Here is a 15702-nt window from a genome sequence, read left to right on the forward strand (position 1 = left end):
TACCTTTTTCCAAGACTTTGTTTTCTATTGATTGTACAGCAAGTTTGAAAATTGCAGTAGGTGTGTGTCTGTGTTTACCTCACAGGACGTTCCAGCATATCCAGGAGGACAAGAGCAGCTTTCTACAGCTGTTGCTCTCCTCTCTCCTCTGGCAGAGGGGTTAGCTACCTGCATTGAGAATAGGTGGAATCTACATGCATACACCAGACAGACACACAGACACACAGACACACAGACACACAGACACACACACACACACACACACACACACACACACACACACACACACACACACACAGACACACACACACACACACACACACACACACACACACAAATATTAAGCATGAGGCACATAAGTAGTCTGTCTGGGTTTACAGTTAAACAGCCTTTACTTACATAAACAGGGCTATTTGGCTGATTATCTTTAAAATATCTTTAGAACCTTTATGACCTGAGTTCATTCTCTCAGGCAGGATTTTTATGCACAAAAAGTCCACAAAGGGCTATTATTAAGTGTTTCCCAATAAAAGTACATACTTATGTGACAATATCTACACTTGCATGGATTTCCATCACAAGTCGCACTACAGTAGAATTGCTTCAAGTTTGTATAGTACTGATCATTTAGAGGGCACTCAATTGACAGTCAAACAAACAGCATATGCATCATATCAAATTAAAGTTATTGGATTATTTGTTGGAATTTTAAAGTAAAAACGAAATACTAGATACCAAACACGATACAAAAATACTAATAACGACAATGTCCTGGACACTTGACCTGCTGTATGTTATCATCCAAAAATGCCAGACAGTTTAAGTGTTAAGCTGAAGTGTGTGTGTGTGTGTGTGTGTGTGTGTGTGTACATACCTGTACACAGCGCTGGGTTCTGTGCTATAAGAGGCCCGCACCATCACACGGGTCACATTAGCCAACACAGACAGGAAGTCCCTTCGGCTAATCGGCTGTGCGGTCTCTGAAACCAGGAAGTTCTCTGGAAGGAGAGCAATGCGATTGGTGCTTGGCGAGGACGGGTACACTGGCTGGCCAAACCTTTTGTCAATAATCTTGATCCCACCTCCCTGGCAGAGAAAGAGGAAAAACATTTAATTTGTGTTTTTATTTTTTCCTTGTTTGTTGCGGTTAACCTATAAGTCCATAAATGTAGACAGTGAATGTTCACCAAAACATAATACAGTATGACATCGCTTTCAGAAAGGACTATGATATTCAACTGATCTGGTGAAAAAAAGAGAGGGAGAGTGAATGATGTGTCATTAGGTAATGAGCTGCAGTTTCTATTGACATTTTGAATGGACTGAATGCAAAGTGAATTGAGCCCAGGCCTGGTATCTGACTATCTCTTGTTGAGAACAGATCAATGGCATGTAGCGGCTAACGCAGAGTGACAACTACTGATGGAGGGAGGGAGGGAGGGAGAGAGAGAGAGAGAGAGAGAGAGAGAGAGAGAGAGAGAGAGAGAGAGAGAGAGAGAGAGAGAGAGCGAGAGAGAGAGCTTACCATGCCAATAAACCATTAAATAAAACCTAATTTAAAAAGGAGATGGAGGGATGGATAAAGAGACGGAAAGCAGTAGCTGGGCCAAGAGATGCCGAGATAAAGACGGAAAAGAAAGAGAGAGACAAAGAAAAGAGGCAGATTGAAAAGAAAAACGACAAAGTGACCTCAGAGAAAATTGTTTTCATTCAGTCTTTGAAAGAGAGGCCTTTACTCTTTATCTTTTATTGTCTCTCACTTCAATATATCACACCTCAATAATCAACAGAAGGATCAGGGTCGCACTTCCATATAATTGTCTTATTGGGAAGAAATACCTTGAAAAGACCAAAACCAACAGCAAGGCATAAGTCCACCTGTGGATCCTGGCTCCAAGCCCATTTGTTCCTTCAAATATGGATCCCAAATATATACTGTGGTTCATGTAGTTATTTAAAAGGGCTAGGTAAATTCCAACAGCAGCTGGGCACTGTAGATTTCAGCAAACATTTTCTAACTAAGGAGTAAAAGTACATTATTTGTTGGGGACTATTTTCAGCTGCAGACTAATACACATTCCTTGAGAATCACTGAGCTAGAGTACATCAAGCTTTGGCAACACAGACAAAACGTGTTAGTAGGATCAAGGTAATGTTGGTTTTGGTCATTTTGTGGAAATCATTAGGGAAAGAACATTTTATTTACACAAGAAACATTGATTAAAACCTGACAGTGAATCTTGTGCTATTGGAAGAACAACTCAAAATATAAAATAGAATTTAGAAACAAATCAAAATCAAGTTTTTATATGCTGTTTTAAGCAAAACAAGAAACCCCAGATGCAGTACATTGGCGGTTGTTATTGCTGTCATGAAAGGCTTGGTATTTTAACTCTGCTGATGTAGGGCTGATAAAGTGGGCGGGGTTGAAAAAAAGACATTGAAATCAACAAAGCCATACAGACAAACAAAGACAGAGAGATTATTGTCTATTCAGATCCTACATACTTACAACCAAGGCTCCTTCCCGTGCTTCACGCAACAAACAATATCACAACTTGATGCAGATATGCAGAGTAAACAGTGAGGGGGGGGGGTGAAGAAACAAAATGAGACAAAGGCTGAAAGGGAGACAGTGAATAGGGAGAACGCCGGTTGACAGTGTGTAGGTGGTTCATTATCGTCATCATTTGGAGAGGCTTTTTGTTGACAAGACCAACACTTGTCCTCCTCTCCTCCCATCTCCTCCCAGTCTGTCCATCTGACTGACACGTCTTTAAATAACACAAGCTTACTGGTCTGTGACTATCCATCTCGCAGTTTTTTCTTAGATTTTTCACTTCTTTCTGTTGACTTCCCTTCCTTTTCCTCTTCTTTCCTTCCTCCCGGTTTCTTTTCTTTGTTCCTTCCTTCCTACCTTCCATCTCTCTTTGTTCCCTTCGTTCCTTTCTTCCTCCCCTATCTTCCTCCTTCATTCTTTCCTTTCACTCTTCCTTTCTTTCTATTTATTCTTTCATCTTTCCTTCCTCCCTTTCTTCTTCCCATTCTATCGCTCTTTGGTTTTGCGGGAAGAAAGTGTGTGCATTTTTATGGCACGTTCACTAAATGAAAGTAGAGCTTGACAATATATCGATATTATATCGACATCAATATATGAGGCTCGATATCGTCTTAGATTTTGGATATCATAATATCGTGATATGACACAAGTTTTGTCTTTTCCTGGTTTTAAGGGCTGCATTATAGTAAAGTTTACCATACCAGACTGTTAGAGCTGTTTTATTATTTGCCTTTACTCATTTAGTCATCATATCCACATTATTGGTGATTATTTATCAAAACTCTCATTGTGTTAATATTTTGTTAAAGCACCAATAGTCAACACTACAATATCGCTGCAATATGGACATTGATGTATTTGGTAAAAAATATCGAGATATTTGATTTTTTCCATATCGCCCAGCTCTAAATGAAAGGCATTACATTTAAAGTCTTAATACATTTTATTTGCATTTGTGTCTATATTTGATCTATATCTACCGGAAACCTGAGAAGTAAATTTACATATTATTGCAGCTTATTACAGAAAGCATTTATTCATTTTTTTTCTCCAAACAATTTTAATTAAAACTTCCTCTTCTTAACACTGGAAAAAGTTGTTTTCATACAGTTACAAGCCTTTCTACAGCAGAACTCTGTGTTTGAAAAATTTCAATCTGGTTTCAGATCACGCCACAGTACTGAGTCTGCACTGTTGAGAGTACATAATGACATTGCCTTGTCTGTAGATGCCGGGAATCCTACTGTTTTAGTGCTCTTGGACCTCACAGTGGCTTTTGACACTGTGGACCATGCAGTCCTCCTCTCTCGCCTTGAGCATTGTGTAGGCATCAGAGGCACGGCACTTGAATGGTTTAGCTCCTATTTGGCTAATAGGAGCTTTTCTATCATGATTGGTGACCTCTTCTCGTCAGCTGCTCCTCTCTCTTGTGGGGTTCCCCAGGGCTCAATTCTTGGCCCCATTCTGTTCTCTTTATATATGCTGCCTTTAGGGGATATTATAGGAAAGCATAAACTGTCATTTCATTGTTACGCAGATGATTTGCAAATCTATTTGCCTATTAAAGCAAATGACAGTGTCGCACTAAATTCCCTGCTTAGTTGCATCACTGATATTAAGCTGTGGCTTTCAGAAAACTTTCTTAATTTGAATGAAGATAAAACGGAGTGTATTATTTTCAGTACTTCAGGCACGCAAAATGGTCCAGCTTTGAGTTTGGGAGCTCTAGCATCCTACACTAGGTCAGCTGTCAAAAATTTGGGGGTTACTTTTGATTGCAGCATGAAATTTGACAAGCAGATCAGTGATGTTGTTAGAATGAGCTTTTTCCAGCTTCGTCTCCTGGCTAAAGTTAAGCCTTTCCTCAACAGGCACGATCTAGAAAAGGCAATTCATGCCTTTATTAGTTCTAGGTTGGATTATTGTAATGCTCTTTACGTTGGTCTGAATCAGACCTCCATCGCACGTCTTCAACTTGTGCAAAATGCAGCTGCTCGCTTTTTAACAAACACATCTAGACGTGCACATATCACTCCTGTTCTCTACACCCTTCATTGGCTCCCTGTGCGTTTTAGAATCGATTTTAAGATTTTATTGTTTGCTTTCAAGGCCTTAAATGGTCTGGCCCCGGAGTATTTGTCTGAAATTTTAACTTTGCGGGAGCACAACCGGTCATTGCGGTCTTCAAACCAGCGACTTTTAGAAGTGCCAAGGTCTAGATATAAACGGTGGGGTGACCAGGCTTTTGCAGTTGCTGCTCCGAGACTCTGGAACAAGTTACCCCCTGATATCCGCACTATTACAGATGTAGCTCTTTTTAGGTCCAAACTTAAAACGCATCTGTTTAGTCAGGCTTTTAATACGTAGCAGTGGTGTGACGATTTCATTCTTCTGTTTCTCTGTAACTATTTCTGATTTTACATGTTCTTTCTTTATATTGTATGATATGTGTTTTTATTCTTGGTTTCGATGTTAAGCACTTTGGATACCTGCTGGTTGCTGTAAAGTGCTATATAAATAAAGTTTGATTGATTGATTGGGAGAAAGTTGTGTGTGTGAAACTGGATCATTTCTGCAGCTCAGGCTAAATGAACTAATAGAAACTAAGTGAACATAGAAAAACACATACACCAACCTGCTTATGTGCCTGTTTGTATTTGTGCCTTCACACACACACACACACACACACACACACACACACACACACACACACAATGTTGTTTAGTGATTTAGGAGATTTAAATAGTTAACTAATAGCGTTGCTGCTTTGCTTATTGCTGCCATACATCATATCACAACCTGCTCATTATAAAAAAGACATAGAGACGAGGGAGAGACTCTCTATCTGCATTTTTATTGCTAAGTTCAGCATTCCTCTGCCAGCTGTAGCTGTGTGTGTGTGTGTGTGTGTGTGTGTGTGTGTGTGTGTGTGAGCGTGTGTGTGTGTGTGTGTGTGTGTGTGTCTCTGTTTTTAACAGCTTTTATTTGCTGCTTTATTTAGTGGTCTTCACTGGTGCAAAAGTCAATGGCTTGTAGGAAAAGATGAATATGCTGCAGACACAAATACTGTACATAAACATACACACAGACTCACAATTGTGTCCATGTGGGTTTTCTCTGGTTCTGACCGTTTCCTTCCACAACAAAAACCATGAATGTGTTAAATGTTAGGAGCAATCCTGGTCAATGCCCTGGACCGAGGTGCAGCCTAGAGAACTGGAGCTAATTACAGAGCTCTACACTGTCGCCGGTTTCTAAGAAATCTCAGGGGCTTAATAAAGCACAACTGTAAAAAGCAAAAGCTACCACACATACACACACAAACACACACACACACACACACACACACACACACACACACACCGTACAGCAGCACATAGATAAAGGCAGATATATACCAGCTCTTCATATATATACATATACATATATATATATATATATATATGCCAATGCTTTATGACATCATTGTCTGTATGCGCATTTGAAAACTTACCTCTATGATTATGTCAGGTTGTGAGGTGACTCGAATGGCCATTTGTTCTTGTTGGTCTGTAGTATAAGACACAGTGTAGACCACACTCCCTCCATAGGCTGAAAGCTGAAGACAGACAGAGAAAGAGATTCAAATGCTTATGTTTTTTGCAAAAAAAAACATAAACATGTTATTTGCAAAAATAACATAACATTAACATTAAATAACAGTAGAATTAGGGCAAATTATTGATGTGATTAGGATGCCACAAGTGACTATTACAAGATGGTAAATGGTAGTGTAAACGTAGTTACACAGCAATCTCTCTCTAAAGTTTGCTAACATTAGCTATCACTAGTCTCCATAAGCTACTGGTCATGTGTATTGAACTAAGCAAGGGTGTGTTTTATTGCTGATTAATTTGGCTTTTCAAAAGGATGTTTGTGTTATTTCTTCTTTCAAAAGTTACACAGTCTGACTTTAAAAAGGAGAGTGCTTCAATATTTGCTACACTGCGTACCAACAGGGGGCACATGAAGATTAAGAAGGCAAGTGTAACCAAAGGAAACCCTGGATAGAGGTAGTGGCTAAAGGCCGTTTTACAGTCGCCGCATCCGAGCTTACGCGCAGCAATGTGGCGTCAAAATGACGTAGATCTCTCTGGCGCGCCAGGATTCTGAGTGCACGTCCAGAGGGCGTGCACCACTCTATTTTTTTTAGTGGCGCGACAAAGCGGAAACAGGAAGCCTGAACGAGCTCGAGGGTAACCGGATGCCAGGACTCTCAGCGTGACTGCAAGTCTCTCTTGTAAACTTACTGGGTTAAGATGAGTTCTTTTATGGTGAATGAAAGGCTTGATCTGACGAAGTAGGTCATTGAATAAAATCAAAGCATTGATGACAATGCTGCTGCCAGTTCTGCCACTGTTTACCTTTTTCTTCTTCTTCTAGTCCGTAGAAATAGCAAAGTCGGTAGCCTTTCCTCATTAGTGCCACCTTTGTTCAGGAGAAGACTGCAACTAGTGTCGCGACCACCACACGGGAGTATAAACAGTTACGGCGCTCCCATGACGCCACACTGGCGCTCGACAGGTCGGCTGCGGCTAGTATACCGCACGTTTTAGATGGCTATGGAAAAATAAAGATTTATAAACGGTTTTACTTTAAAAAGGCATCCTGTGGAGGTTTCAACGCTATTGGGCCGTTTTTCTATAAGTGGGTCCCCGTTTTGTTTGTCTTGTGCACACATGGGTGACGCTATACACCTTCCTGACAATCGTTTCACACGGTTACACTACTTCAACAGCAACACAACATCTGCTGCTTCTACTAATGATAGTGTTTCCCTAAAAAAGACATTTAAAAATATTTTTAAAAAGTAAGGAGAACAATATGCCACAATCTTTGTTGCCTTGTGTGTTCCGGTGCAGTGTTTCTGTTGAGTCCACAGAATGAGCTTTAGGTGGAGAAACGCTGCGTTGGCATGATCCTGAAATTTATTATTCTGCTCCAACCTGAACATTAATGGGTGGGAGAGCGAGATAATAATGCCACCATAAAAAAAGAGAGAGGGGGACATTGAGGAAGAGGGGGAGAGGGACGAAGAAATAGAGCCCGAGACAGAAAGACAGAGAGAGAGATAGAGAGGGAGTAAGAGGTGGGCTTAATGCCTCTATAAACCTCTCCCATTCGACATCATTACCCTCGGTTCTTAAACCGGGAGGAGGAATCGCCCATTTCACAGCTGACTGAAAATACACACATACACATACACATTATTGCGGGAATGGAGGTGTAGTTGGGTGGACGTTTTATTGACTAATACTTATTCTCCATCTAACCCCATTTGCTGATTTGGACTCCAGAAGACAGTAAAATCATAGTTTAAACCCACACTACACAGCCTACACATATCAGACACTTGTGCTGCTCGACCTCCTTCGCCATTAGCTCATCTGCACTCCAGTATGGACTCATTCGCACTTATCTCGTACACAGAAAAATATCTGCCCGTTTAAAGGCACCCTTTCTGAATACGAGCTTTCTCTGTGGTGATACCTTCACAGTATTTATATACCAATCAATCAATTTAGCACCTGGACGTGCTTTATAATCAAAAAAAGACAACTCACTTTTCACAATATGGGACCTTGAATTCATCCACTTGTGCAAAGAAGTCCTGTACTAAAAAGTTGATTAAATTGCTGTATCCTTGTTTGCATTTAAAGCTTTAAAAAACCTCTCTAAATATTATTTAACTTGGAAGTACATTACAGTGGTACAAAGCAGTCAGTGTGTCTGAGGTAAATCTACCCTGGATTTCACAAGAATTAAGCTAAAATAGATATAAATTACAAGAAAGAATTTCAAAGCTGAAAATAGGTTTGTCTTTCCCATTCGGTAGGGGTGGTTTAAGTCTGTAAGTGCTTAAGAGGTGTTGCATAAAAAGCTGATTTTCCTGATTGTGTTCAGCAACCACTCAGTGGCAGAAGAGAAAGCTTCTCCTGTGTATTGTCAGGACACTATTAACTGATGGAACTTGTACATCTCTGTGGATGATTCTCTATCCACTTTGCACACCAGAGCAATTTACCTCCTTTGAAATTATTGACATTTCTGTCTCAGAAAACTAATTTCTCTGACGACAACCACTCAACCTCGACAATAATCAAAGCTTTTGTCATGGCAACATGATGACCCATCTCCACCTTGGGGGATAGGAAATAAAAGAACGACAGGAAAGACCAAAAGAATAGCACAGAGAGGAAAATTATGGGAGAAGAGAGGGTAATTATGGGTAGTAGAAACGAAGGAACAATAAACACTCAGCCACACAGCTCTAATAGACATCAGTGTGAGCTTCATAAGCCAGTTATTTCCTCCATCAGTGGCCAGAACGAAAGGACCGAGACATAATCCTCTCTGTTAAAACCCTAATCAAGTTGACACAATCTTCATTAAAGTCAACATTTTGTCATGGCCATGTCACAACAGGGATATTTACTGAAGAAAAACCTAAAGACCTAAAATACTGATGAACATTTCAGTGACATACCTGTTAGGATTCTCTTTCATACTGTTTATCAGTTAGAGTAAAAAGAGAAGTAGAGAGGAAGAGAAACTCAGAGACTGGAAATAAGAGAATTTAAAAGGAGGGAGGAGGCGAACCGAAAAGAGGAGAGAGAAACAAATATGTAGTAAGAGAGAGACAGCCAAAACACGGATAAAATAAGAGAGGAAAGAAGAGAGAAGAGAGAGCGAGAAGAGGTGTGAAAATGAGTCATTATCGACCTCAGTCCTCCTCCAGGGTTCTCACCAGAGCCCTGATGTAACATGACTTTTCCAAAACTTTAAATAACCACGTCAGAGCATTTTAATGAACTACAAGTGTTAGTCCGACCTGACTTTAATACTGTTGTTATATTAAAAAGGTCACATTTCTGCTACAGTTTGACTTTCTGCGGAGAACATAATTTTTATAGAAAAATGTGTGAAAATATATTCTATATTATAATATAAGTTTTTTTTTTTTGGGGGGGGGGGGATACATACACTTTAACATATGTTAAAACAGCTATTAGAAAAGATAACAAGAGACTTACAAACCAAGCATTCCCTCTAACTCTCTGCCAATCACAAGTACGCTACCTCACACACTGTTATAGGTTGCTGAAATTACTGACCGGCTTCACAGAGACCAAGCTGACGACACCTTTACTGACACTCTGGAAATCTCAGTAACAGTCCTTTTTATCCTTAGCTCTCCCACAGGACTAACATATTGTAGAGGTGTAATATGTCATTTACCTGCATTAAAATGTTGAAAAACGACTAGACCTGTTATCTACTTTGTTGAGTCTGAGGGTACTTAACATTATCCCAAATGTTTCTAACAATGTTCAAATGCAGAGAAATAAATAAAGTAATTTTAATCAAGGTAACGGTCTGTTACATATGGTCGCTTGTCAATGGCATAATATCTCCTTTGCACATTATTATGGAACTCACGCAACTTCTAGGCAAGACCCGCCCTTCAATAGCATTCACACGCTACTATTGGCCAGGCATCCATGCTTACGCAAGGTAACGGAACCCGATTTGTTCAGGTCCTATCCCCTGACCAATCGGCTATCCTAACCTTAACTACTCAAGGTGAATGCCTAACCCCAACCAATCGGGCTGCTTCATAGGGCGGGACCTGCCTAGAAGTTGTGTGGGATCCATAATAACGCCTCCTTTGCGCATGCGTCGGTGTTGTGGATGTCTGCCATAAGCTGACATAAATTGACTTTTTATCTAGTTTTAAGCCACATTTTTAAAATACACTTTGTTGATGGTCGTTATTAACTATACATTTTGAACGGATGAAGGATTTTAGTCATCAGACGTCTGGATCTTAAGTTATCAGGGAAACAAACTGAGCAACATTAGCTGCAGCCAATCCGGGACGTTCTTTGTTTGCCAAAAAGCGTCGGAGAAACACAGATTTTTAACGTGAAACTGCTTTTTTCAGTGTTTTTACAGGTTTTAATCACCTGGGGTCTCATTTATAAATGTGGCGTATGCACAAAACTCACGCAAAGGTTGTGATTTATAAAAAAACAAACTTGACGGGAGAATGTGCAGTCCTCCATGCAAACTCTGACCCATGCGTACGCACATTTTGGAGACAATTGGTATTGGCGACGCAGATGGTGAGGTGGTGAACTGAAGTCAGACTGCAGAAAGTAAATGTGGGAATAACGATTACTCGTAATATTTTCAAGTAATGATGCCTCACACACATTTCTTCACTCCATATCATCCACGTTATGAAGATTAATATTCGTGATTGGTGATTTATAAAGGGAACATTGCTTACAGATGTGCGTATGCACGGTTTTATAAATCTGAATTTTTTTGGGGCTTTTGGGCATACATACACTTTTAGTAAGGATCCTACGCACAGTTTTATAAATGAGACCCCTGGTCTGGTTTACTTTTGGTTAGGAGGAGATATCTGCGGCTAATTGGGCTCCCGGTAAAAACCTCCTGAACCACTGAAGGAATTCTAACCGGAAAAAGCTGAGTGCAATGATTGCAATTGTGGTGAAAACAGCAACTCCCCTAATGCCATGCTACTGGACGATGTCACTAAACTGCATCTTTTGTTATTGTTTTGATTGAAATACAGTGACTAGATGAAACAAATTTGTGATTGTAGGGAGTCATGGCATTACTTAAATTGAAAGCTATTAGTATGCAACTGTCTTTTGTGACGACCACATGCTAGTTTCTTCAGAGAAATGTTTGGCAATCTGCATTCTTACACCTGTTTGCTGTCAAATCTTGGAGTACAAAAGCAACCGACGCTCTCTTCAGGAGATTGGGCAGAGGAAGAGGGGGACAAAGGAAATCATCCTTCAGGAAATGAAAACCAGATTGTCACAAAAGCTTCAGAAAACAAACTCCGCTGTATGCTAAAATGACACACACTAACACACACACACACACACACACACACACACACACACACATACATACAGACACTTATAGAGAAATATAAGAAAATATAAATATAAACACACATACCTACCTAGGTGGCCTTTTGTTGTGTGCAATTGGTATTGGGAGTTTTCACTCTATTTATCTACCGGTTATACACACACACATGCATGCACGCAGACAGTTTCTGTGCTGGATATTTTTTTGGGTTGTGATGCCTCATGCCTGTTAGTGGGAGATGGATGCAGTACCCTTGAGGCAAATTGTGCATTCAGACTTTCTCCTGGTTTAAAGGGACAAAACGGTGATCATGGGGTTATTTGCTACCCATGGCATCCAGGATTGCTCTTGGAAATGACTTGGAGATAGCATTGGTCTACCAACAAGATCATTTAAATGTGCCCAGCATAGTGGGTGTGTGAGTTTAAGTGCGTTTACCCATCTTAGTTGCAAGATCTTACAGTGATAGTTCTGGGCACAATTTCCCGATCTGAACATTTTCACTCATTTTACTTCAAACGTCACTTAACGAACATCAGTGTTCAACGAACAAAAAGAATAAAAACTTAAAACATGTTTAAATAAAACGTTTGTGGATTCCTCCTGCAGGTTCTTGAGCTTCTGAAGATGTTTAATGCCTCCTACAAGTGGGTAGGAGGCACTCGTTCATCTACGATCCCTTTTAAGTGTATACAATTATAATGCTTCTGAGAAATTCCTCTAAAGCTTCAGAAGGTCTGTAGTGTACAACAGATTATACAATCATAGCCGTATGCTGTTTTTGGGAAACTAGGCCCTGATTACTTTAAACCAAGTCGGTTTGAGCACGAATGCCAACCACCAGTGTGACATCATGACTTTGCGTAAACATACACGGCACTTTCTAAAGCCAAGTGGCGTGTTATCTGTACGCATTTTGAGCTATCTGCTTGTATGTCTACACCGCGTGTATGTCTGCCGTATACAGCACGTTGCATTTTGATCTATCCGCGTGTATGTCTACGCCGTATTAACAATGAGGACATACATCATGGTAGCTTGCTGTCACGTGACGATTTGGGAGGTGTCTGAGCCCGCCCACCATTTTGGGATCGGTTGCCAGGGGCAACAGTGTAAGAGCAACACAGAGATGGAGCAGGAAAGACGGCCCGAGGAATTAGCATCACAGCGAAGTTGGGTTTAGGAAAACAATATCGGGGTTGGGTTTAGGAAAACAATATCGGGGTTGGGTTTAGGAAAACAATAACGGGACGCGGGACAACAACGGCAGGGTTGGGTTTAGGAAAAGAAGAAAGCGACAGTTGGGTTTAGGAAACGTGACGCGGGACACGATCCCTGGTCTCTTGTGTGAAAGTCCTGTGTTGTTTGATCCATCCGCCACCCCAACCAACCTCCCTACATGGATTTTCAGCTTTCATACTACTCGCTACGGCGTAAATTGACACGGAATCGCAAGGTAATGTAAGTCAATGGAGGCCAAATGGCATTGATAAACACGCTAAAAAGCGATTATGTGTCTTGATAACACGCCAAAATGGCATTAAAATTGGTGTGTCATACATATGCCACTTCTTGAGATCAGTCTGCAACCACAGTGCATACATGCTCTGGAGTGACACTTCTTTCCTTTCTTGGTGGTTTTTGGGTGGCTGGATGTACGTTGAATTGGTATTTCTCTACAGTTTCCCCAGACTGAGAGAAGCAGCTGTTGGATGGTCCTGCTTCCATGCTGTAGGGCTACTTGCTTTTGTTGTTTGCGTTCGGTTGGGGGCCAGTCAGGGGGTTTGAACCCTGAGTGGCTGCTGGCAGATAGAAATGAGGCGGATCGGTTGTCAGCTGGTCGTTTGAGGTGCTCTGCATGGGGTTTGCCCTGAGATGAAGGTTTAGGGTTACAGGCTGTCACTTAATGAGGTATTTTCACTTTGCTGCCTTATGGGGATAGTGGTGGCAAGGGGTGAAGGGTTGATGATATTCTTGATTAGACACTTGTGCATACACATACATGTGCATGGCTGCATACATACAGTTGTGCACATGCATTAATTTTCCCTAAGGTACTTATGGTAAGGTTTGGGTCAAGATGATTTGATTAAGATTTGGTAAAACAACTTTGGTTAAGGTTTCAGTCTGCATTCTTTTTTCCTGCAGTCAGGCAGCAGAAACAGCACAGAAACATATCTGTGCCACTTGAAAAACAGAAGAAGAAAGCAACATTGTCGAATTTCGAGGTGGATGTGTGCAGGATTATGACATGGTAATAAGGGAGGCAGAGGAGAGAAGGTTAGCTGGACTGTAACTCTGTATGCACATCTCATCCAGGAAGATGACTAAGAGCAGCTCACTCATTTGCTTCCAGCCTCTATAGAGCCGATCAATTATTGTTCTGCACTCCCACTCCTTGAAAGTCAACTCCAGCATTTGGCTGTGTATCAGACTTGAAGTAACAAACAATGGCAAAATGACACCCTATATTTAATACGGTCGGTGCAGATCCACCTCTGAGGCCGGGATCAGACTCACACATGCCATCGTAGCATCAACATCATGCTAATTCTTTGATTGTAAACCCCATCAGCCTTCACACAGTGCCGTGGGACAGGTTGGATATGTCAGGAAATTAAATTGATTGCTTCCCAGCATAATGGAAGCTTTATGGCACAAAACTGGACTCATCTACACTTTTCTATTAATAGATTACTTCACACGTTTCGCCAGTTATCAAGAGCTGTTAACAACTTTCATGCAATTTCATGGTCTACAGAAAAAGCAACATGAAGTAACAATGTTGATAGGAAATATAGTCTTAATTTCAGGACTCTCACTCTATTTTGTTTAATATGAATTATGTTTTTGTAATGAAAACATCAGTAAATCAGGATTGTACTGACCATTTACTTATGTTCTATCACTAGAAATGAAAACCAGGTGTAATGATTTTCTTTTCTGAGCCATGATTGCTTTGTGGAGCTTTGTGCAAACTTTTCAGGAAAACAAATGTGTGCGACACCAAGTCATTTATAACAAATCCAATGTGATTGATTTAAAAGGCACTTTTTTATAGAAGAGGGAGGGAGAGAAGAAAGTGAGGAAATGGGAGGGGGAATCCATCCCTGCAATCAAGACCCGATTAGGAGTGGCACTATACACAAACTCTTCCACACACACTGCTCAGCTGCTTGCTGTATTTGTAGAAAAGGGAGAATTGTGTTTCACATAAGTATTTTCACAGAAACACTTTTCATTCATCACAACTTTGAGGTGTCAACCTCTATAACCAAGGTGAAACCAGACAATTTTTCTAAACACTTTTCTGCCTCAGGTTTGCACCTGTAGCAAGTTTTCCCCTTAAATGATTATTATTTTGTATTACTTCTTCACAGGACAATATAAAAGACAAGGAAGGCAAGAAAAATAAAAAATAAATGGTTCGAGAAAGTTGGGAAAAGTAGAGGCAGAGTTAGAGTTAGGATGAAATGTAACACAAGCTGAGCTGTGTGTTTGTGTGTCTGTCAAGTTTCAACATATTCTCAGTATTCTTTCATCAGCTGTCGGCAAAGGATGCGTCTCCTCTTTCCATGTTCGTCCATCATCCCTTTATCTCCCTACTTCAACCTCCTAGTACTCACTCTCTCCATCTCTGTCACTCTTTTTCTCCAAATGATGAGCATTCCTTGTTTTGGGGCCTTTTATCTGACTGTGAATCTGTTAGTAAATCTAGGTACAACATGGATACAAGGAGGTTAGGATTTGAATGCTTTTGAAGGCTGACAAAGTCGCTGATAGCTGATGTTTCTTTACTTCTAACATGCTTACCGCTCACAAATTCCCCAAAAAGTTCAAGCTATAGTGCGTAGTTTCTGTCGCCCCCATGAGGAATTCTAAGTAATGACACATTAATCCCTAAGGAAACTTAAAGCGTAACTCTCGCCAAAATGCAACCTAGGGTCTTTTTGTGAATGTACCTGAGTCAAACTTTCGTTTAAAAGCATATTTAGGACGGAAGCGTCACTTTTAAGATTTACCGTATTCTCGTTTTTCGGTCAAATGGCCTTTTGAATGGGAGTCCTAGGGGCACTTTTATGCTAGCCTCAAGATAGCTATTTTTAAAACACTAAGAAGGCTCGACACAACATGAAACTTTGCTCGAAGTATCGCCAGGGGCTCTACACATGAACGCAAGCATTGAG

General features: G+C 40.6%; 1 protein-coding gene across 9 annotated transcripts in view; it reads right to left on the reverse strand.

The window, feature by feature from the left end:
• Positions 1–15702, reverse strand: part of lama2 (laminin, alpha 2) — a 205925-nt gene that overhangs the window by 105069 nt on the left and 85154 nt on the right. For all 9 annotated transcript variants that reach the window (XM_035995247.1, XM_035995246.1, XM_031321901.2 and 6 more), the window contains exons 15-17: positions 6054–6158; positions 875–1086; positions 79–190 (exon numbers count right to left, since the gene is read on the reverse strand). In XM_035995247.1, the coding sequence (XP_035851140.1) occupies positions 79–190; positions 875–1086; positions 6054–6158 (429 nt within the window). The remainder of the gene's footprint in view (positions 1–78; positions 191–874; positions 1087–6053; positions 6159–15702) is intronic.

Source organism: Sander lucioperca, chromosome 19, assembly GCF_008315115.2.
Source record: "Sander lucioperca isolate FBNREF2018 chromosome 19, SLUC_FBN_1.2, whole genome shotgun sequence".
Lineage (NCBI taxonomy): Eukaryota > Metazoa > Chordata > Actinopteri > Perciformes > Percidae > Sander > Sander lucioperca.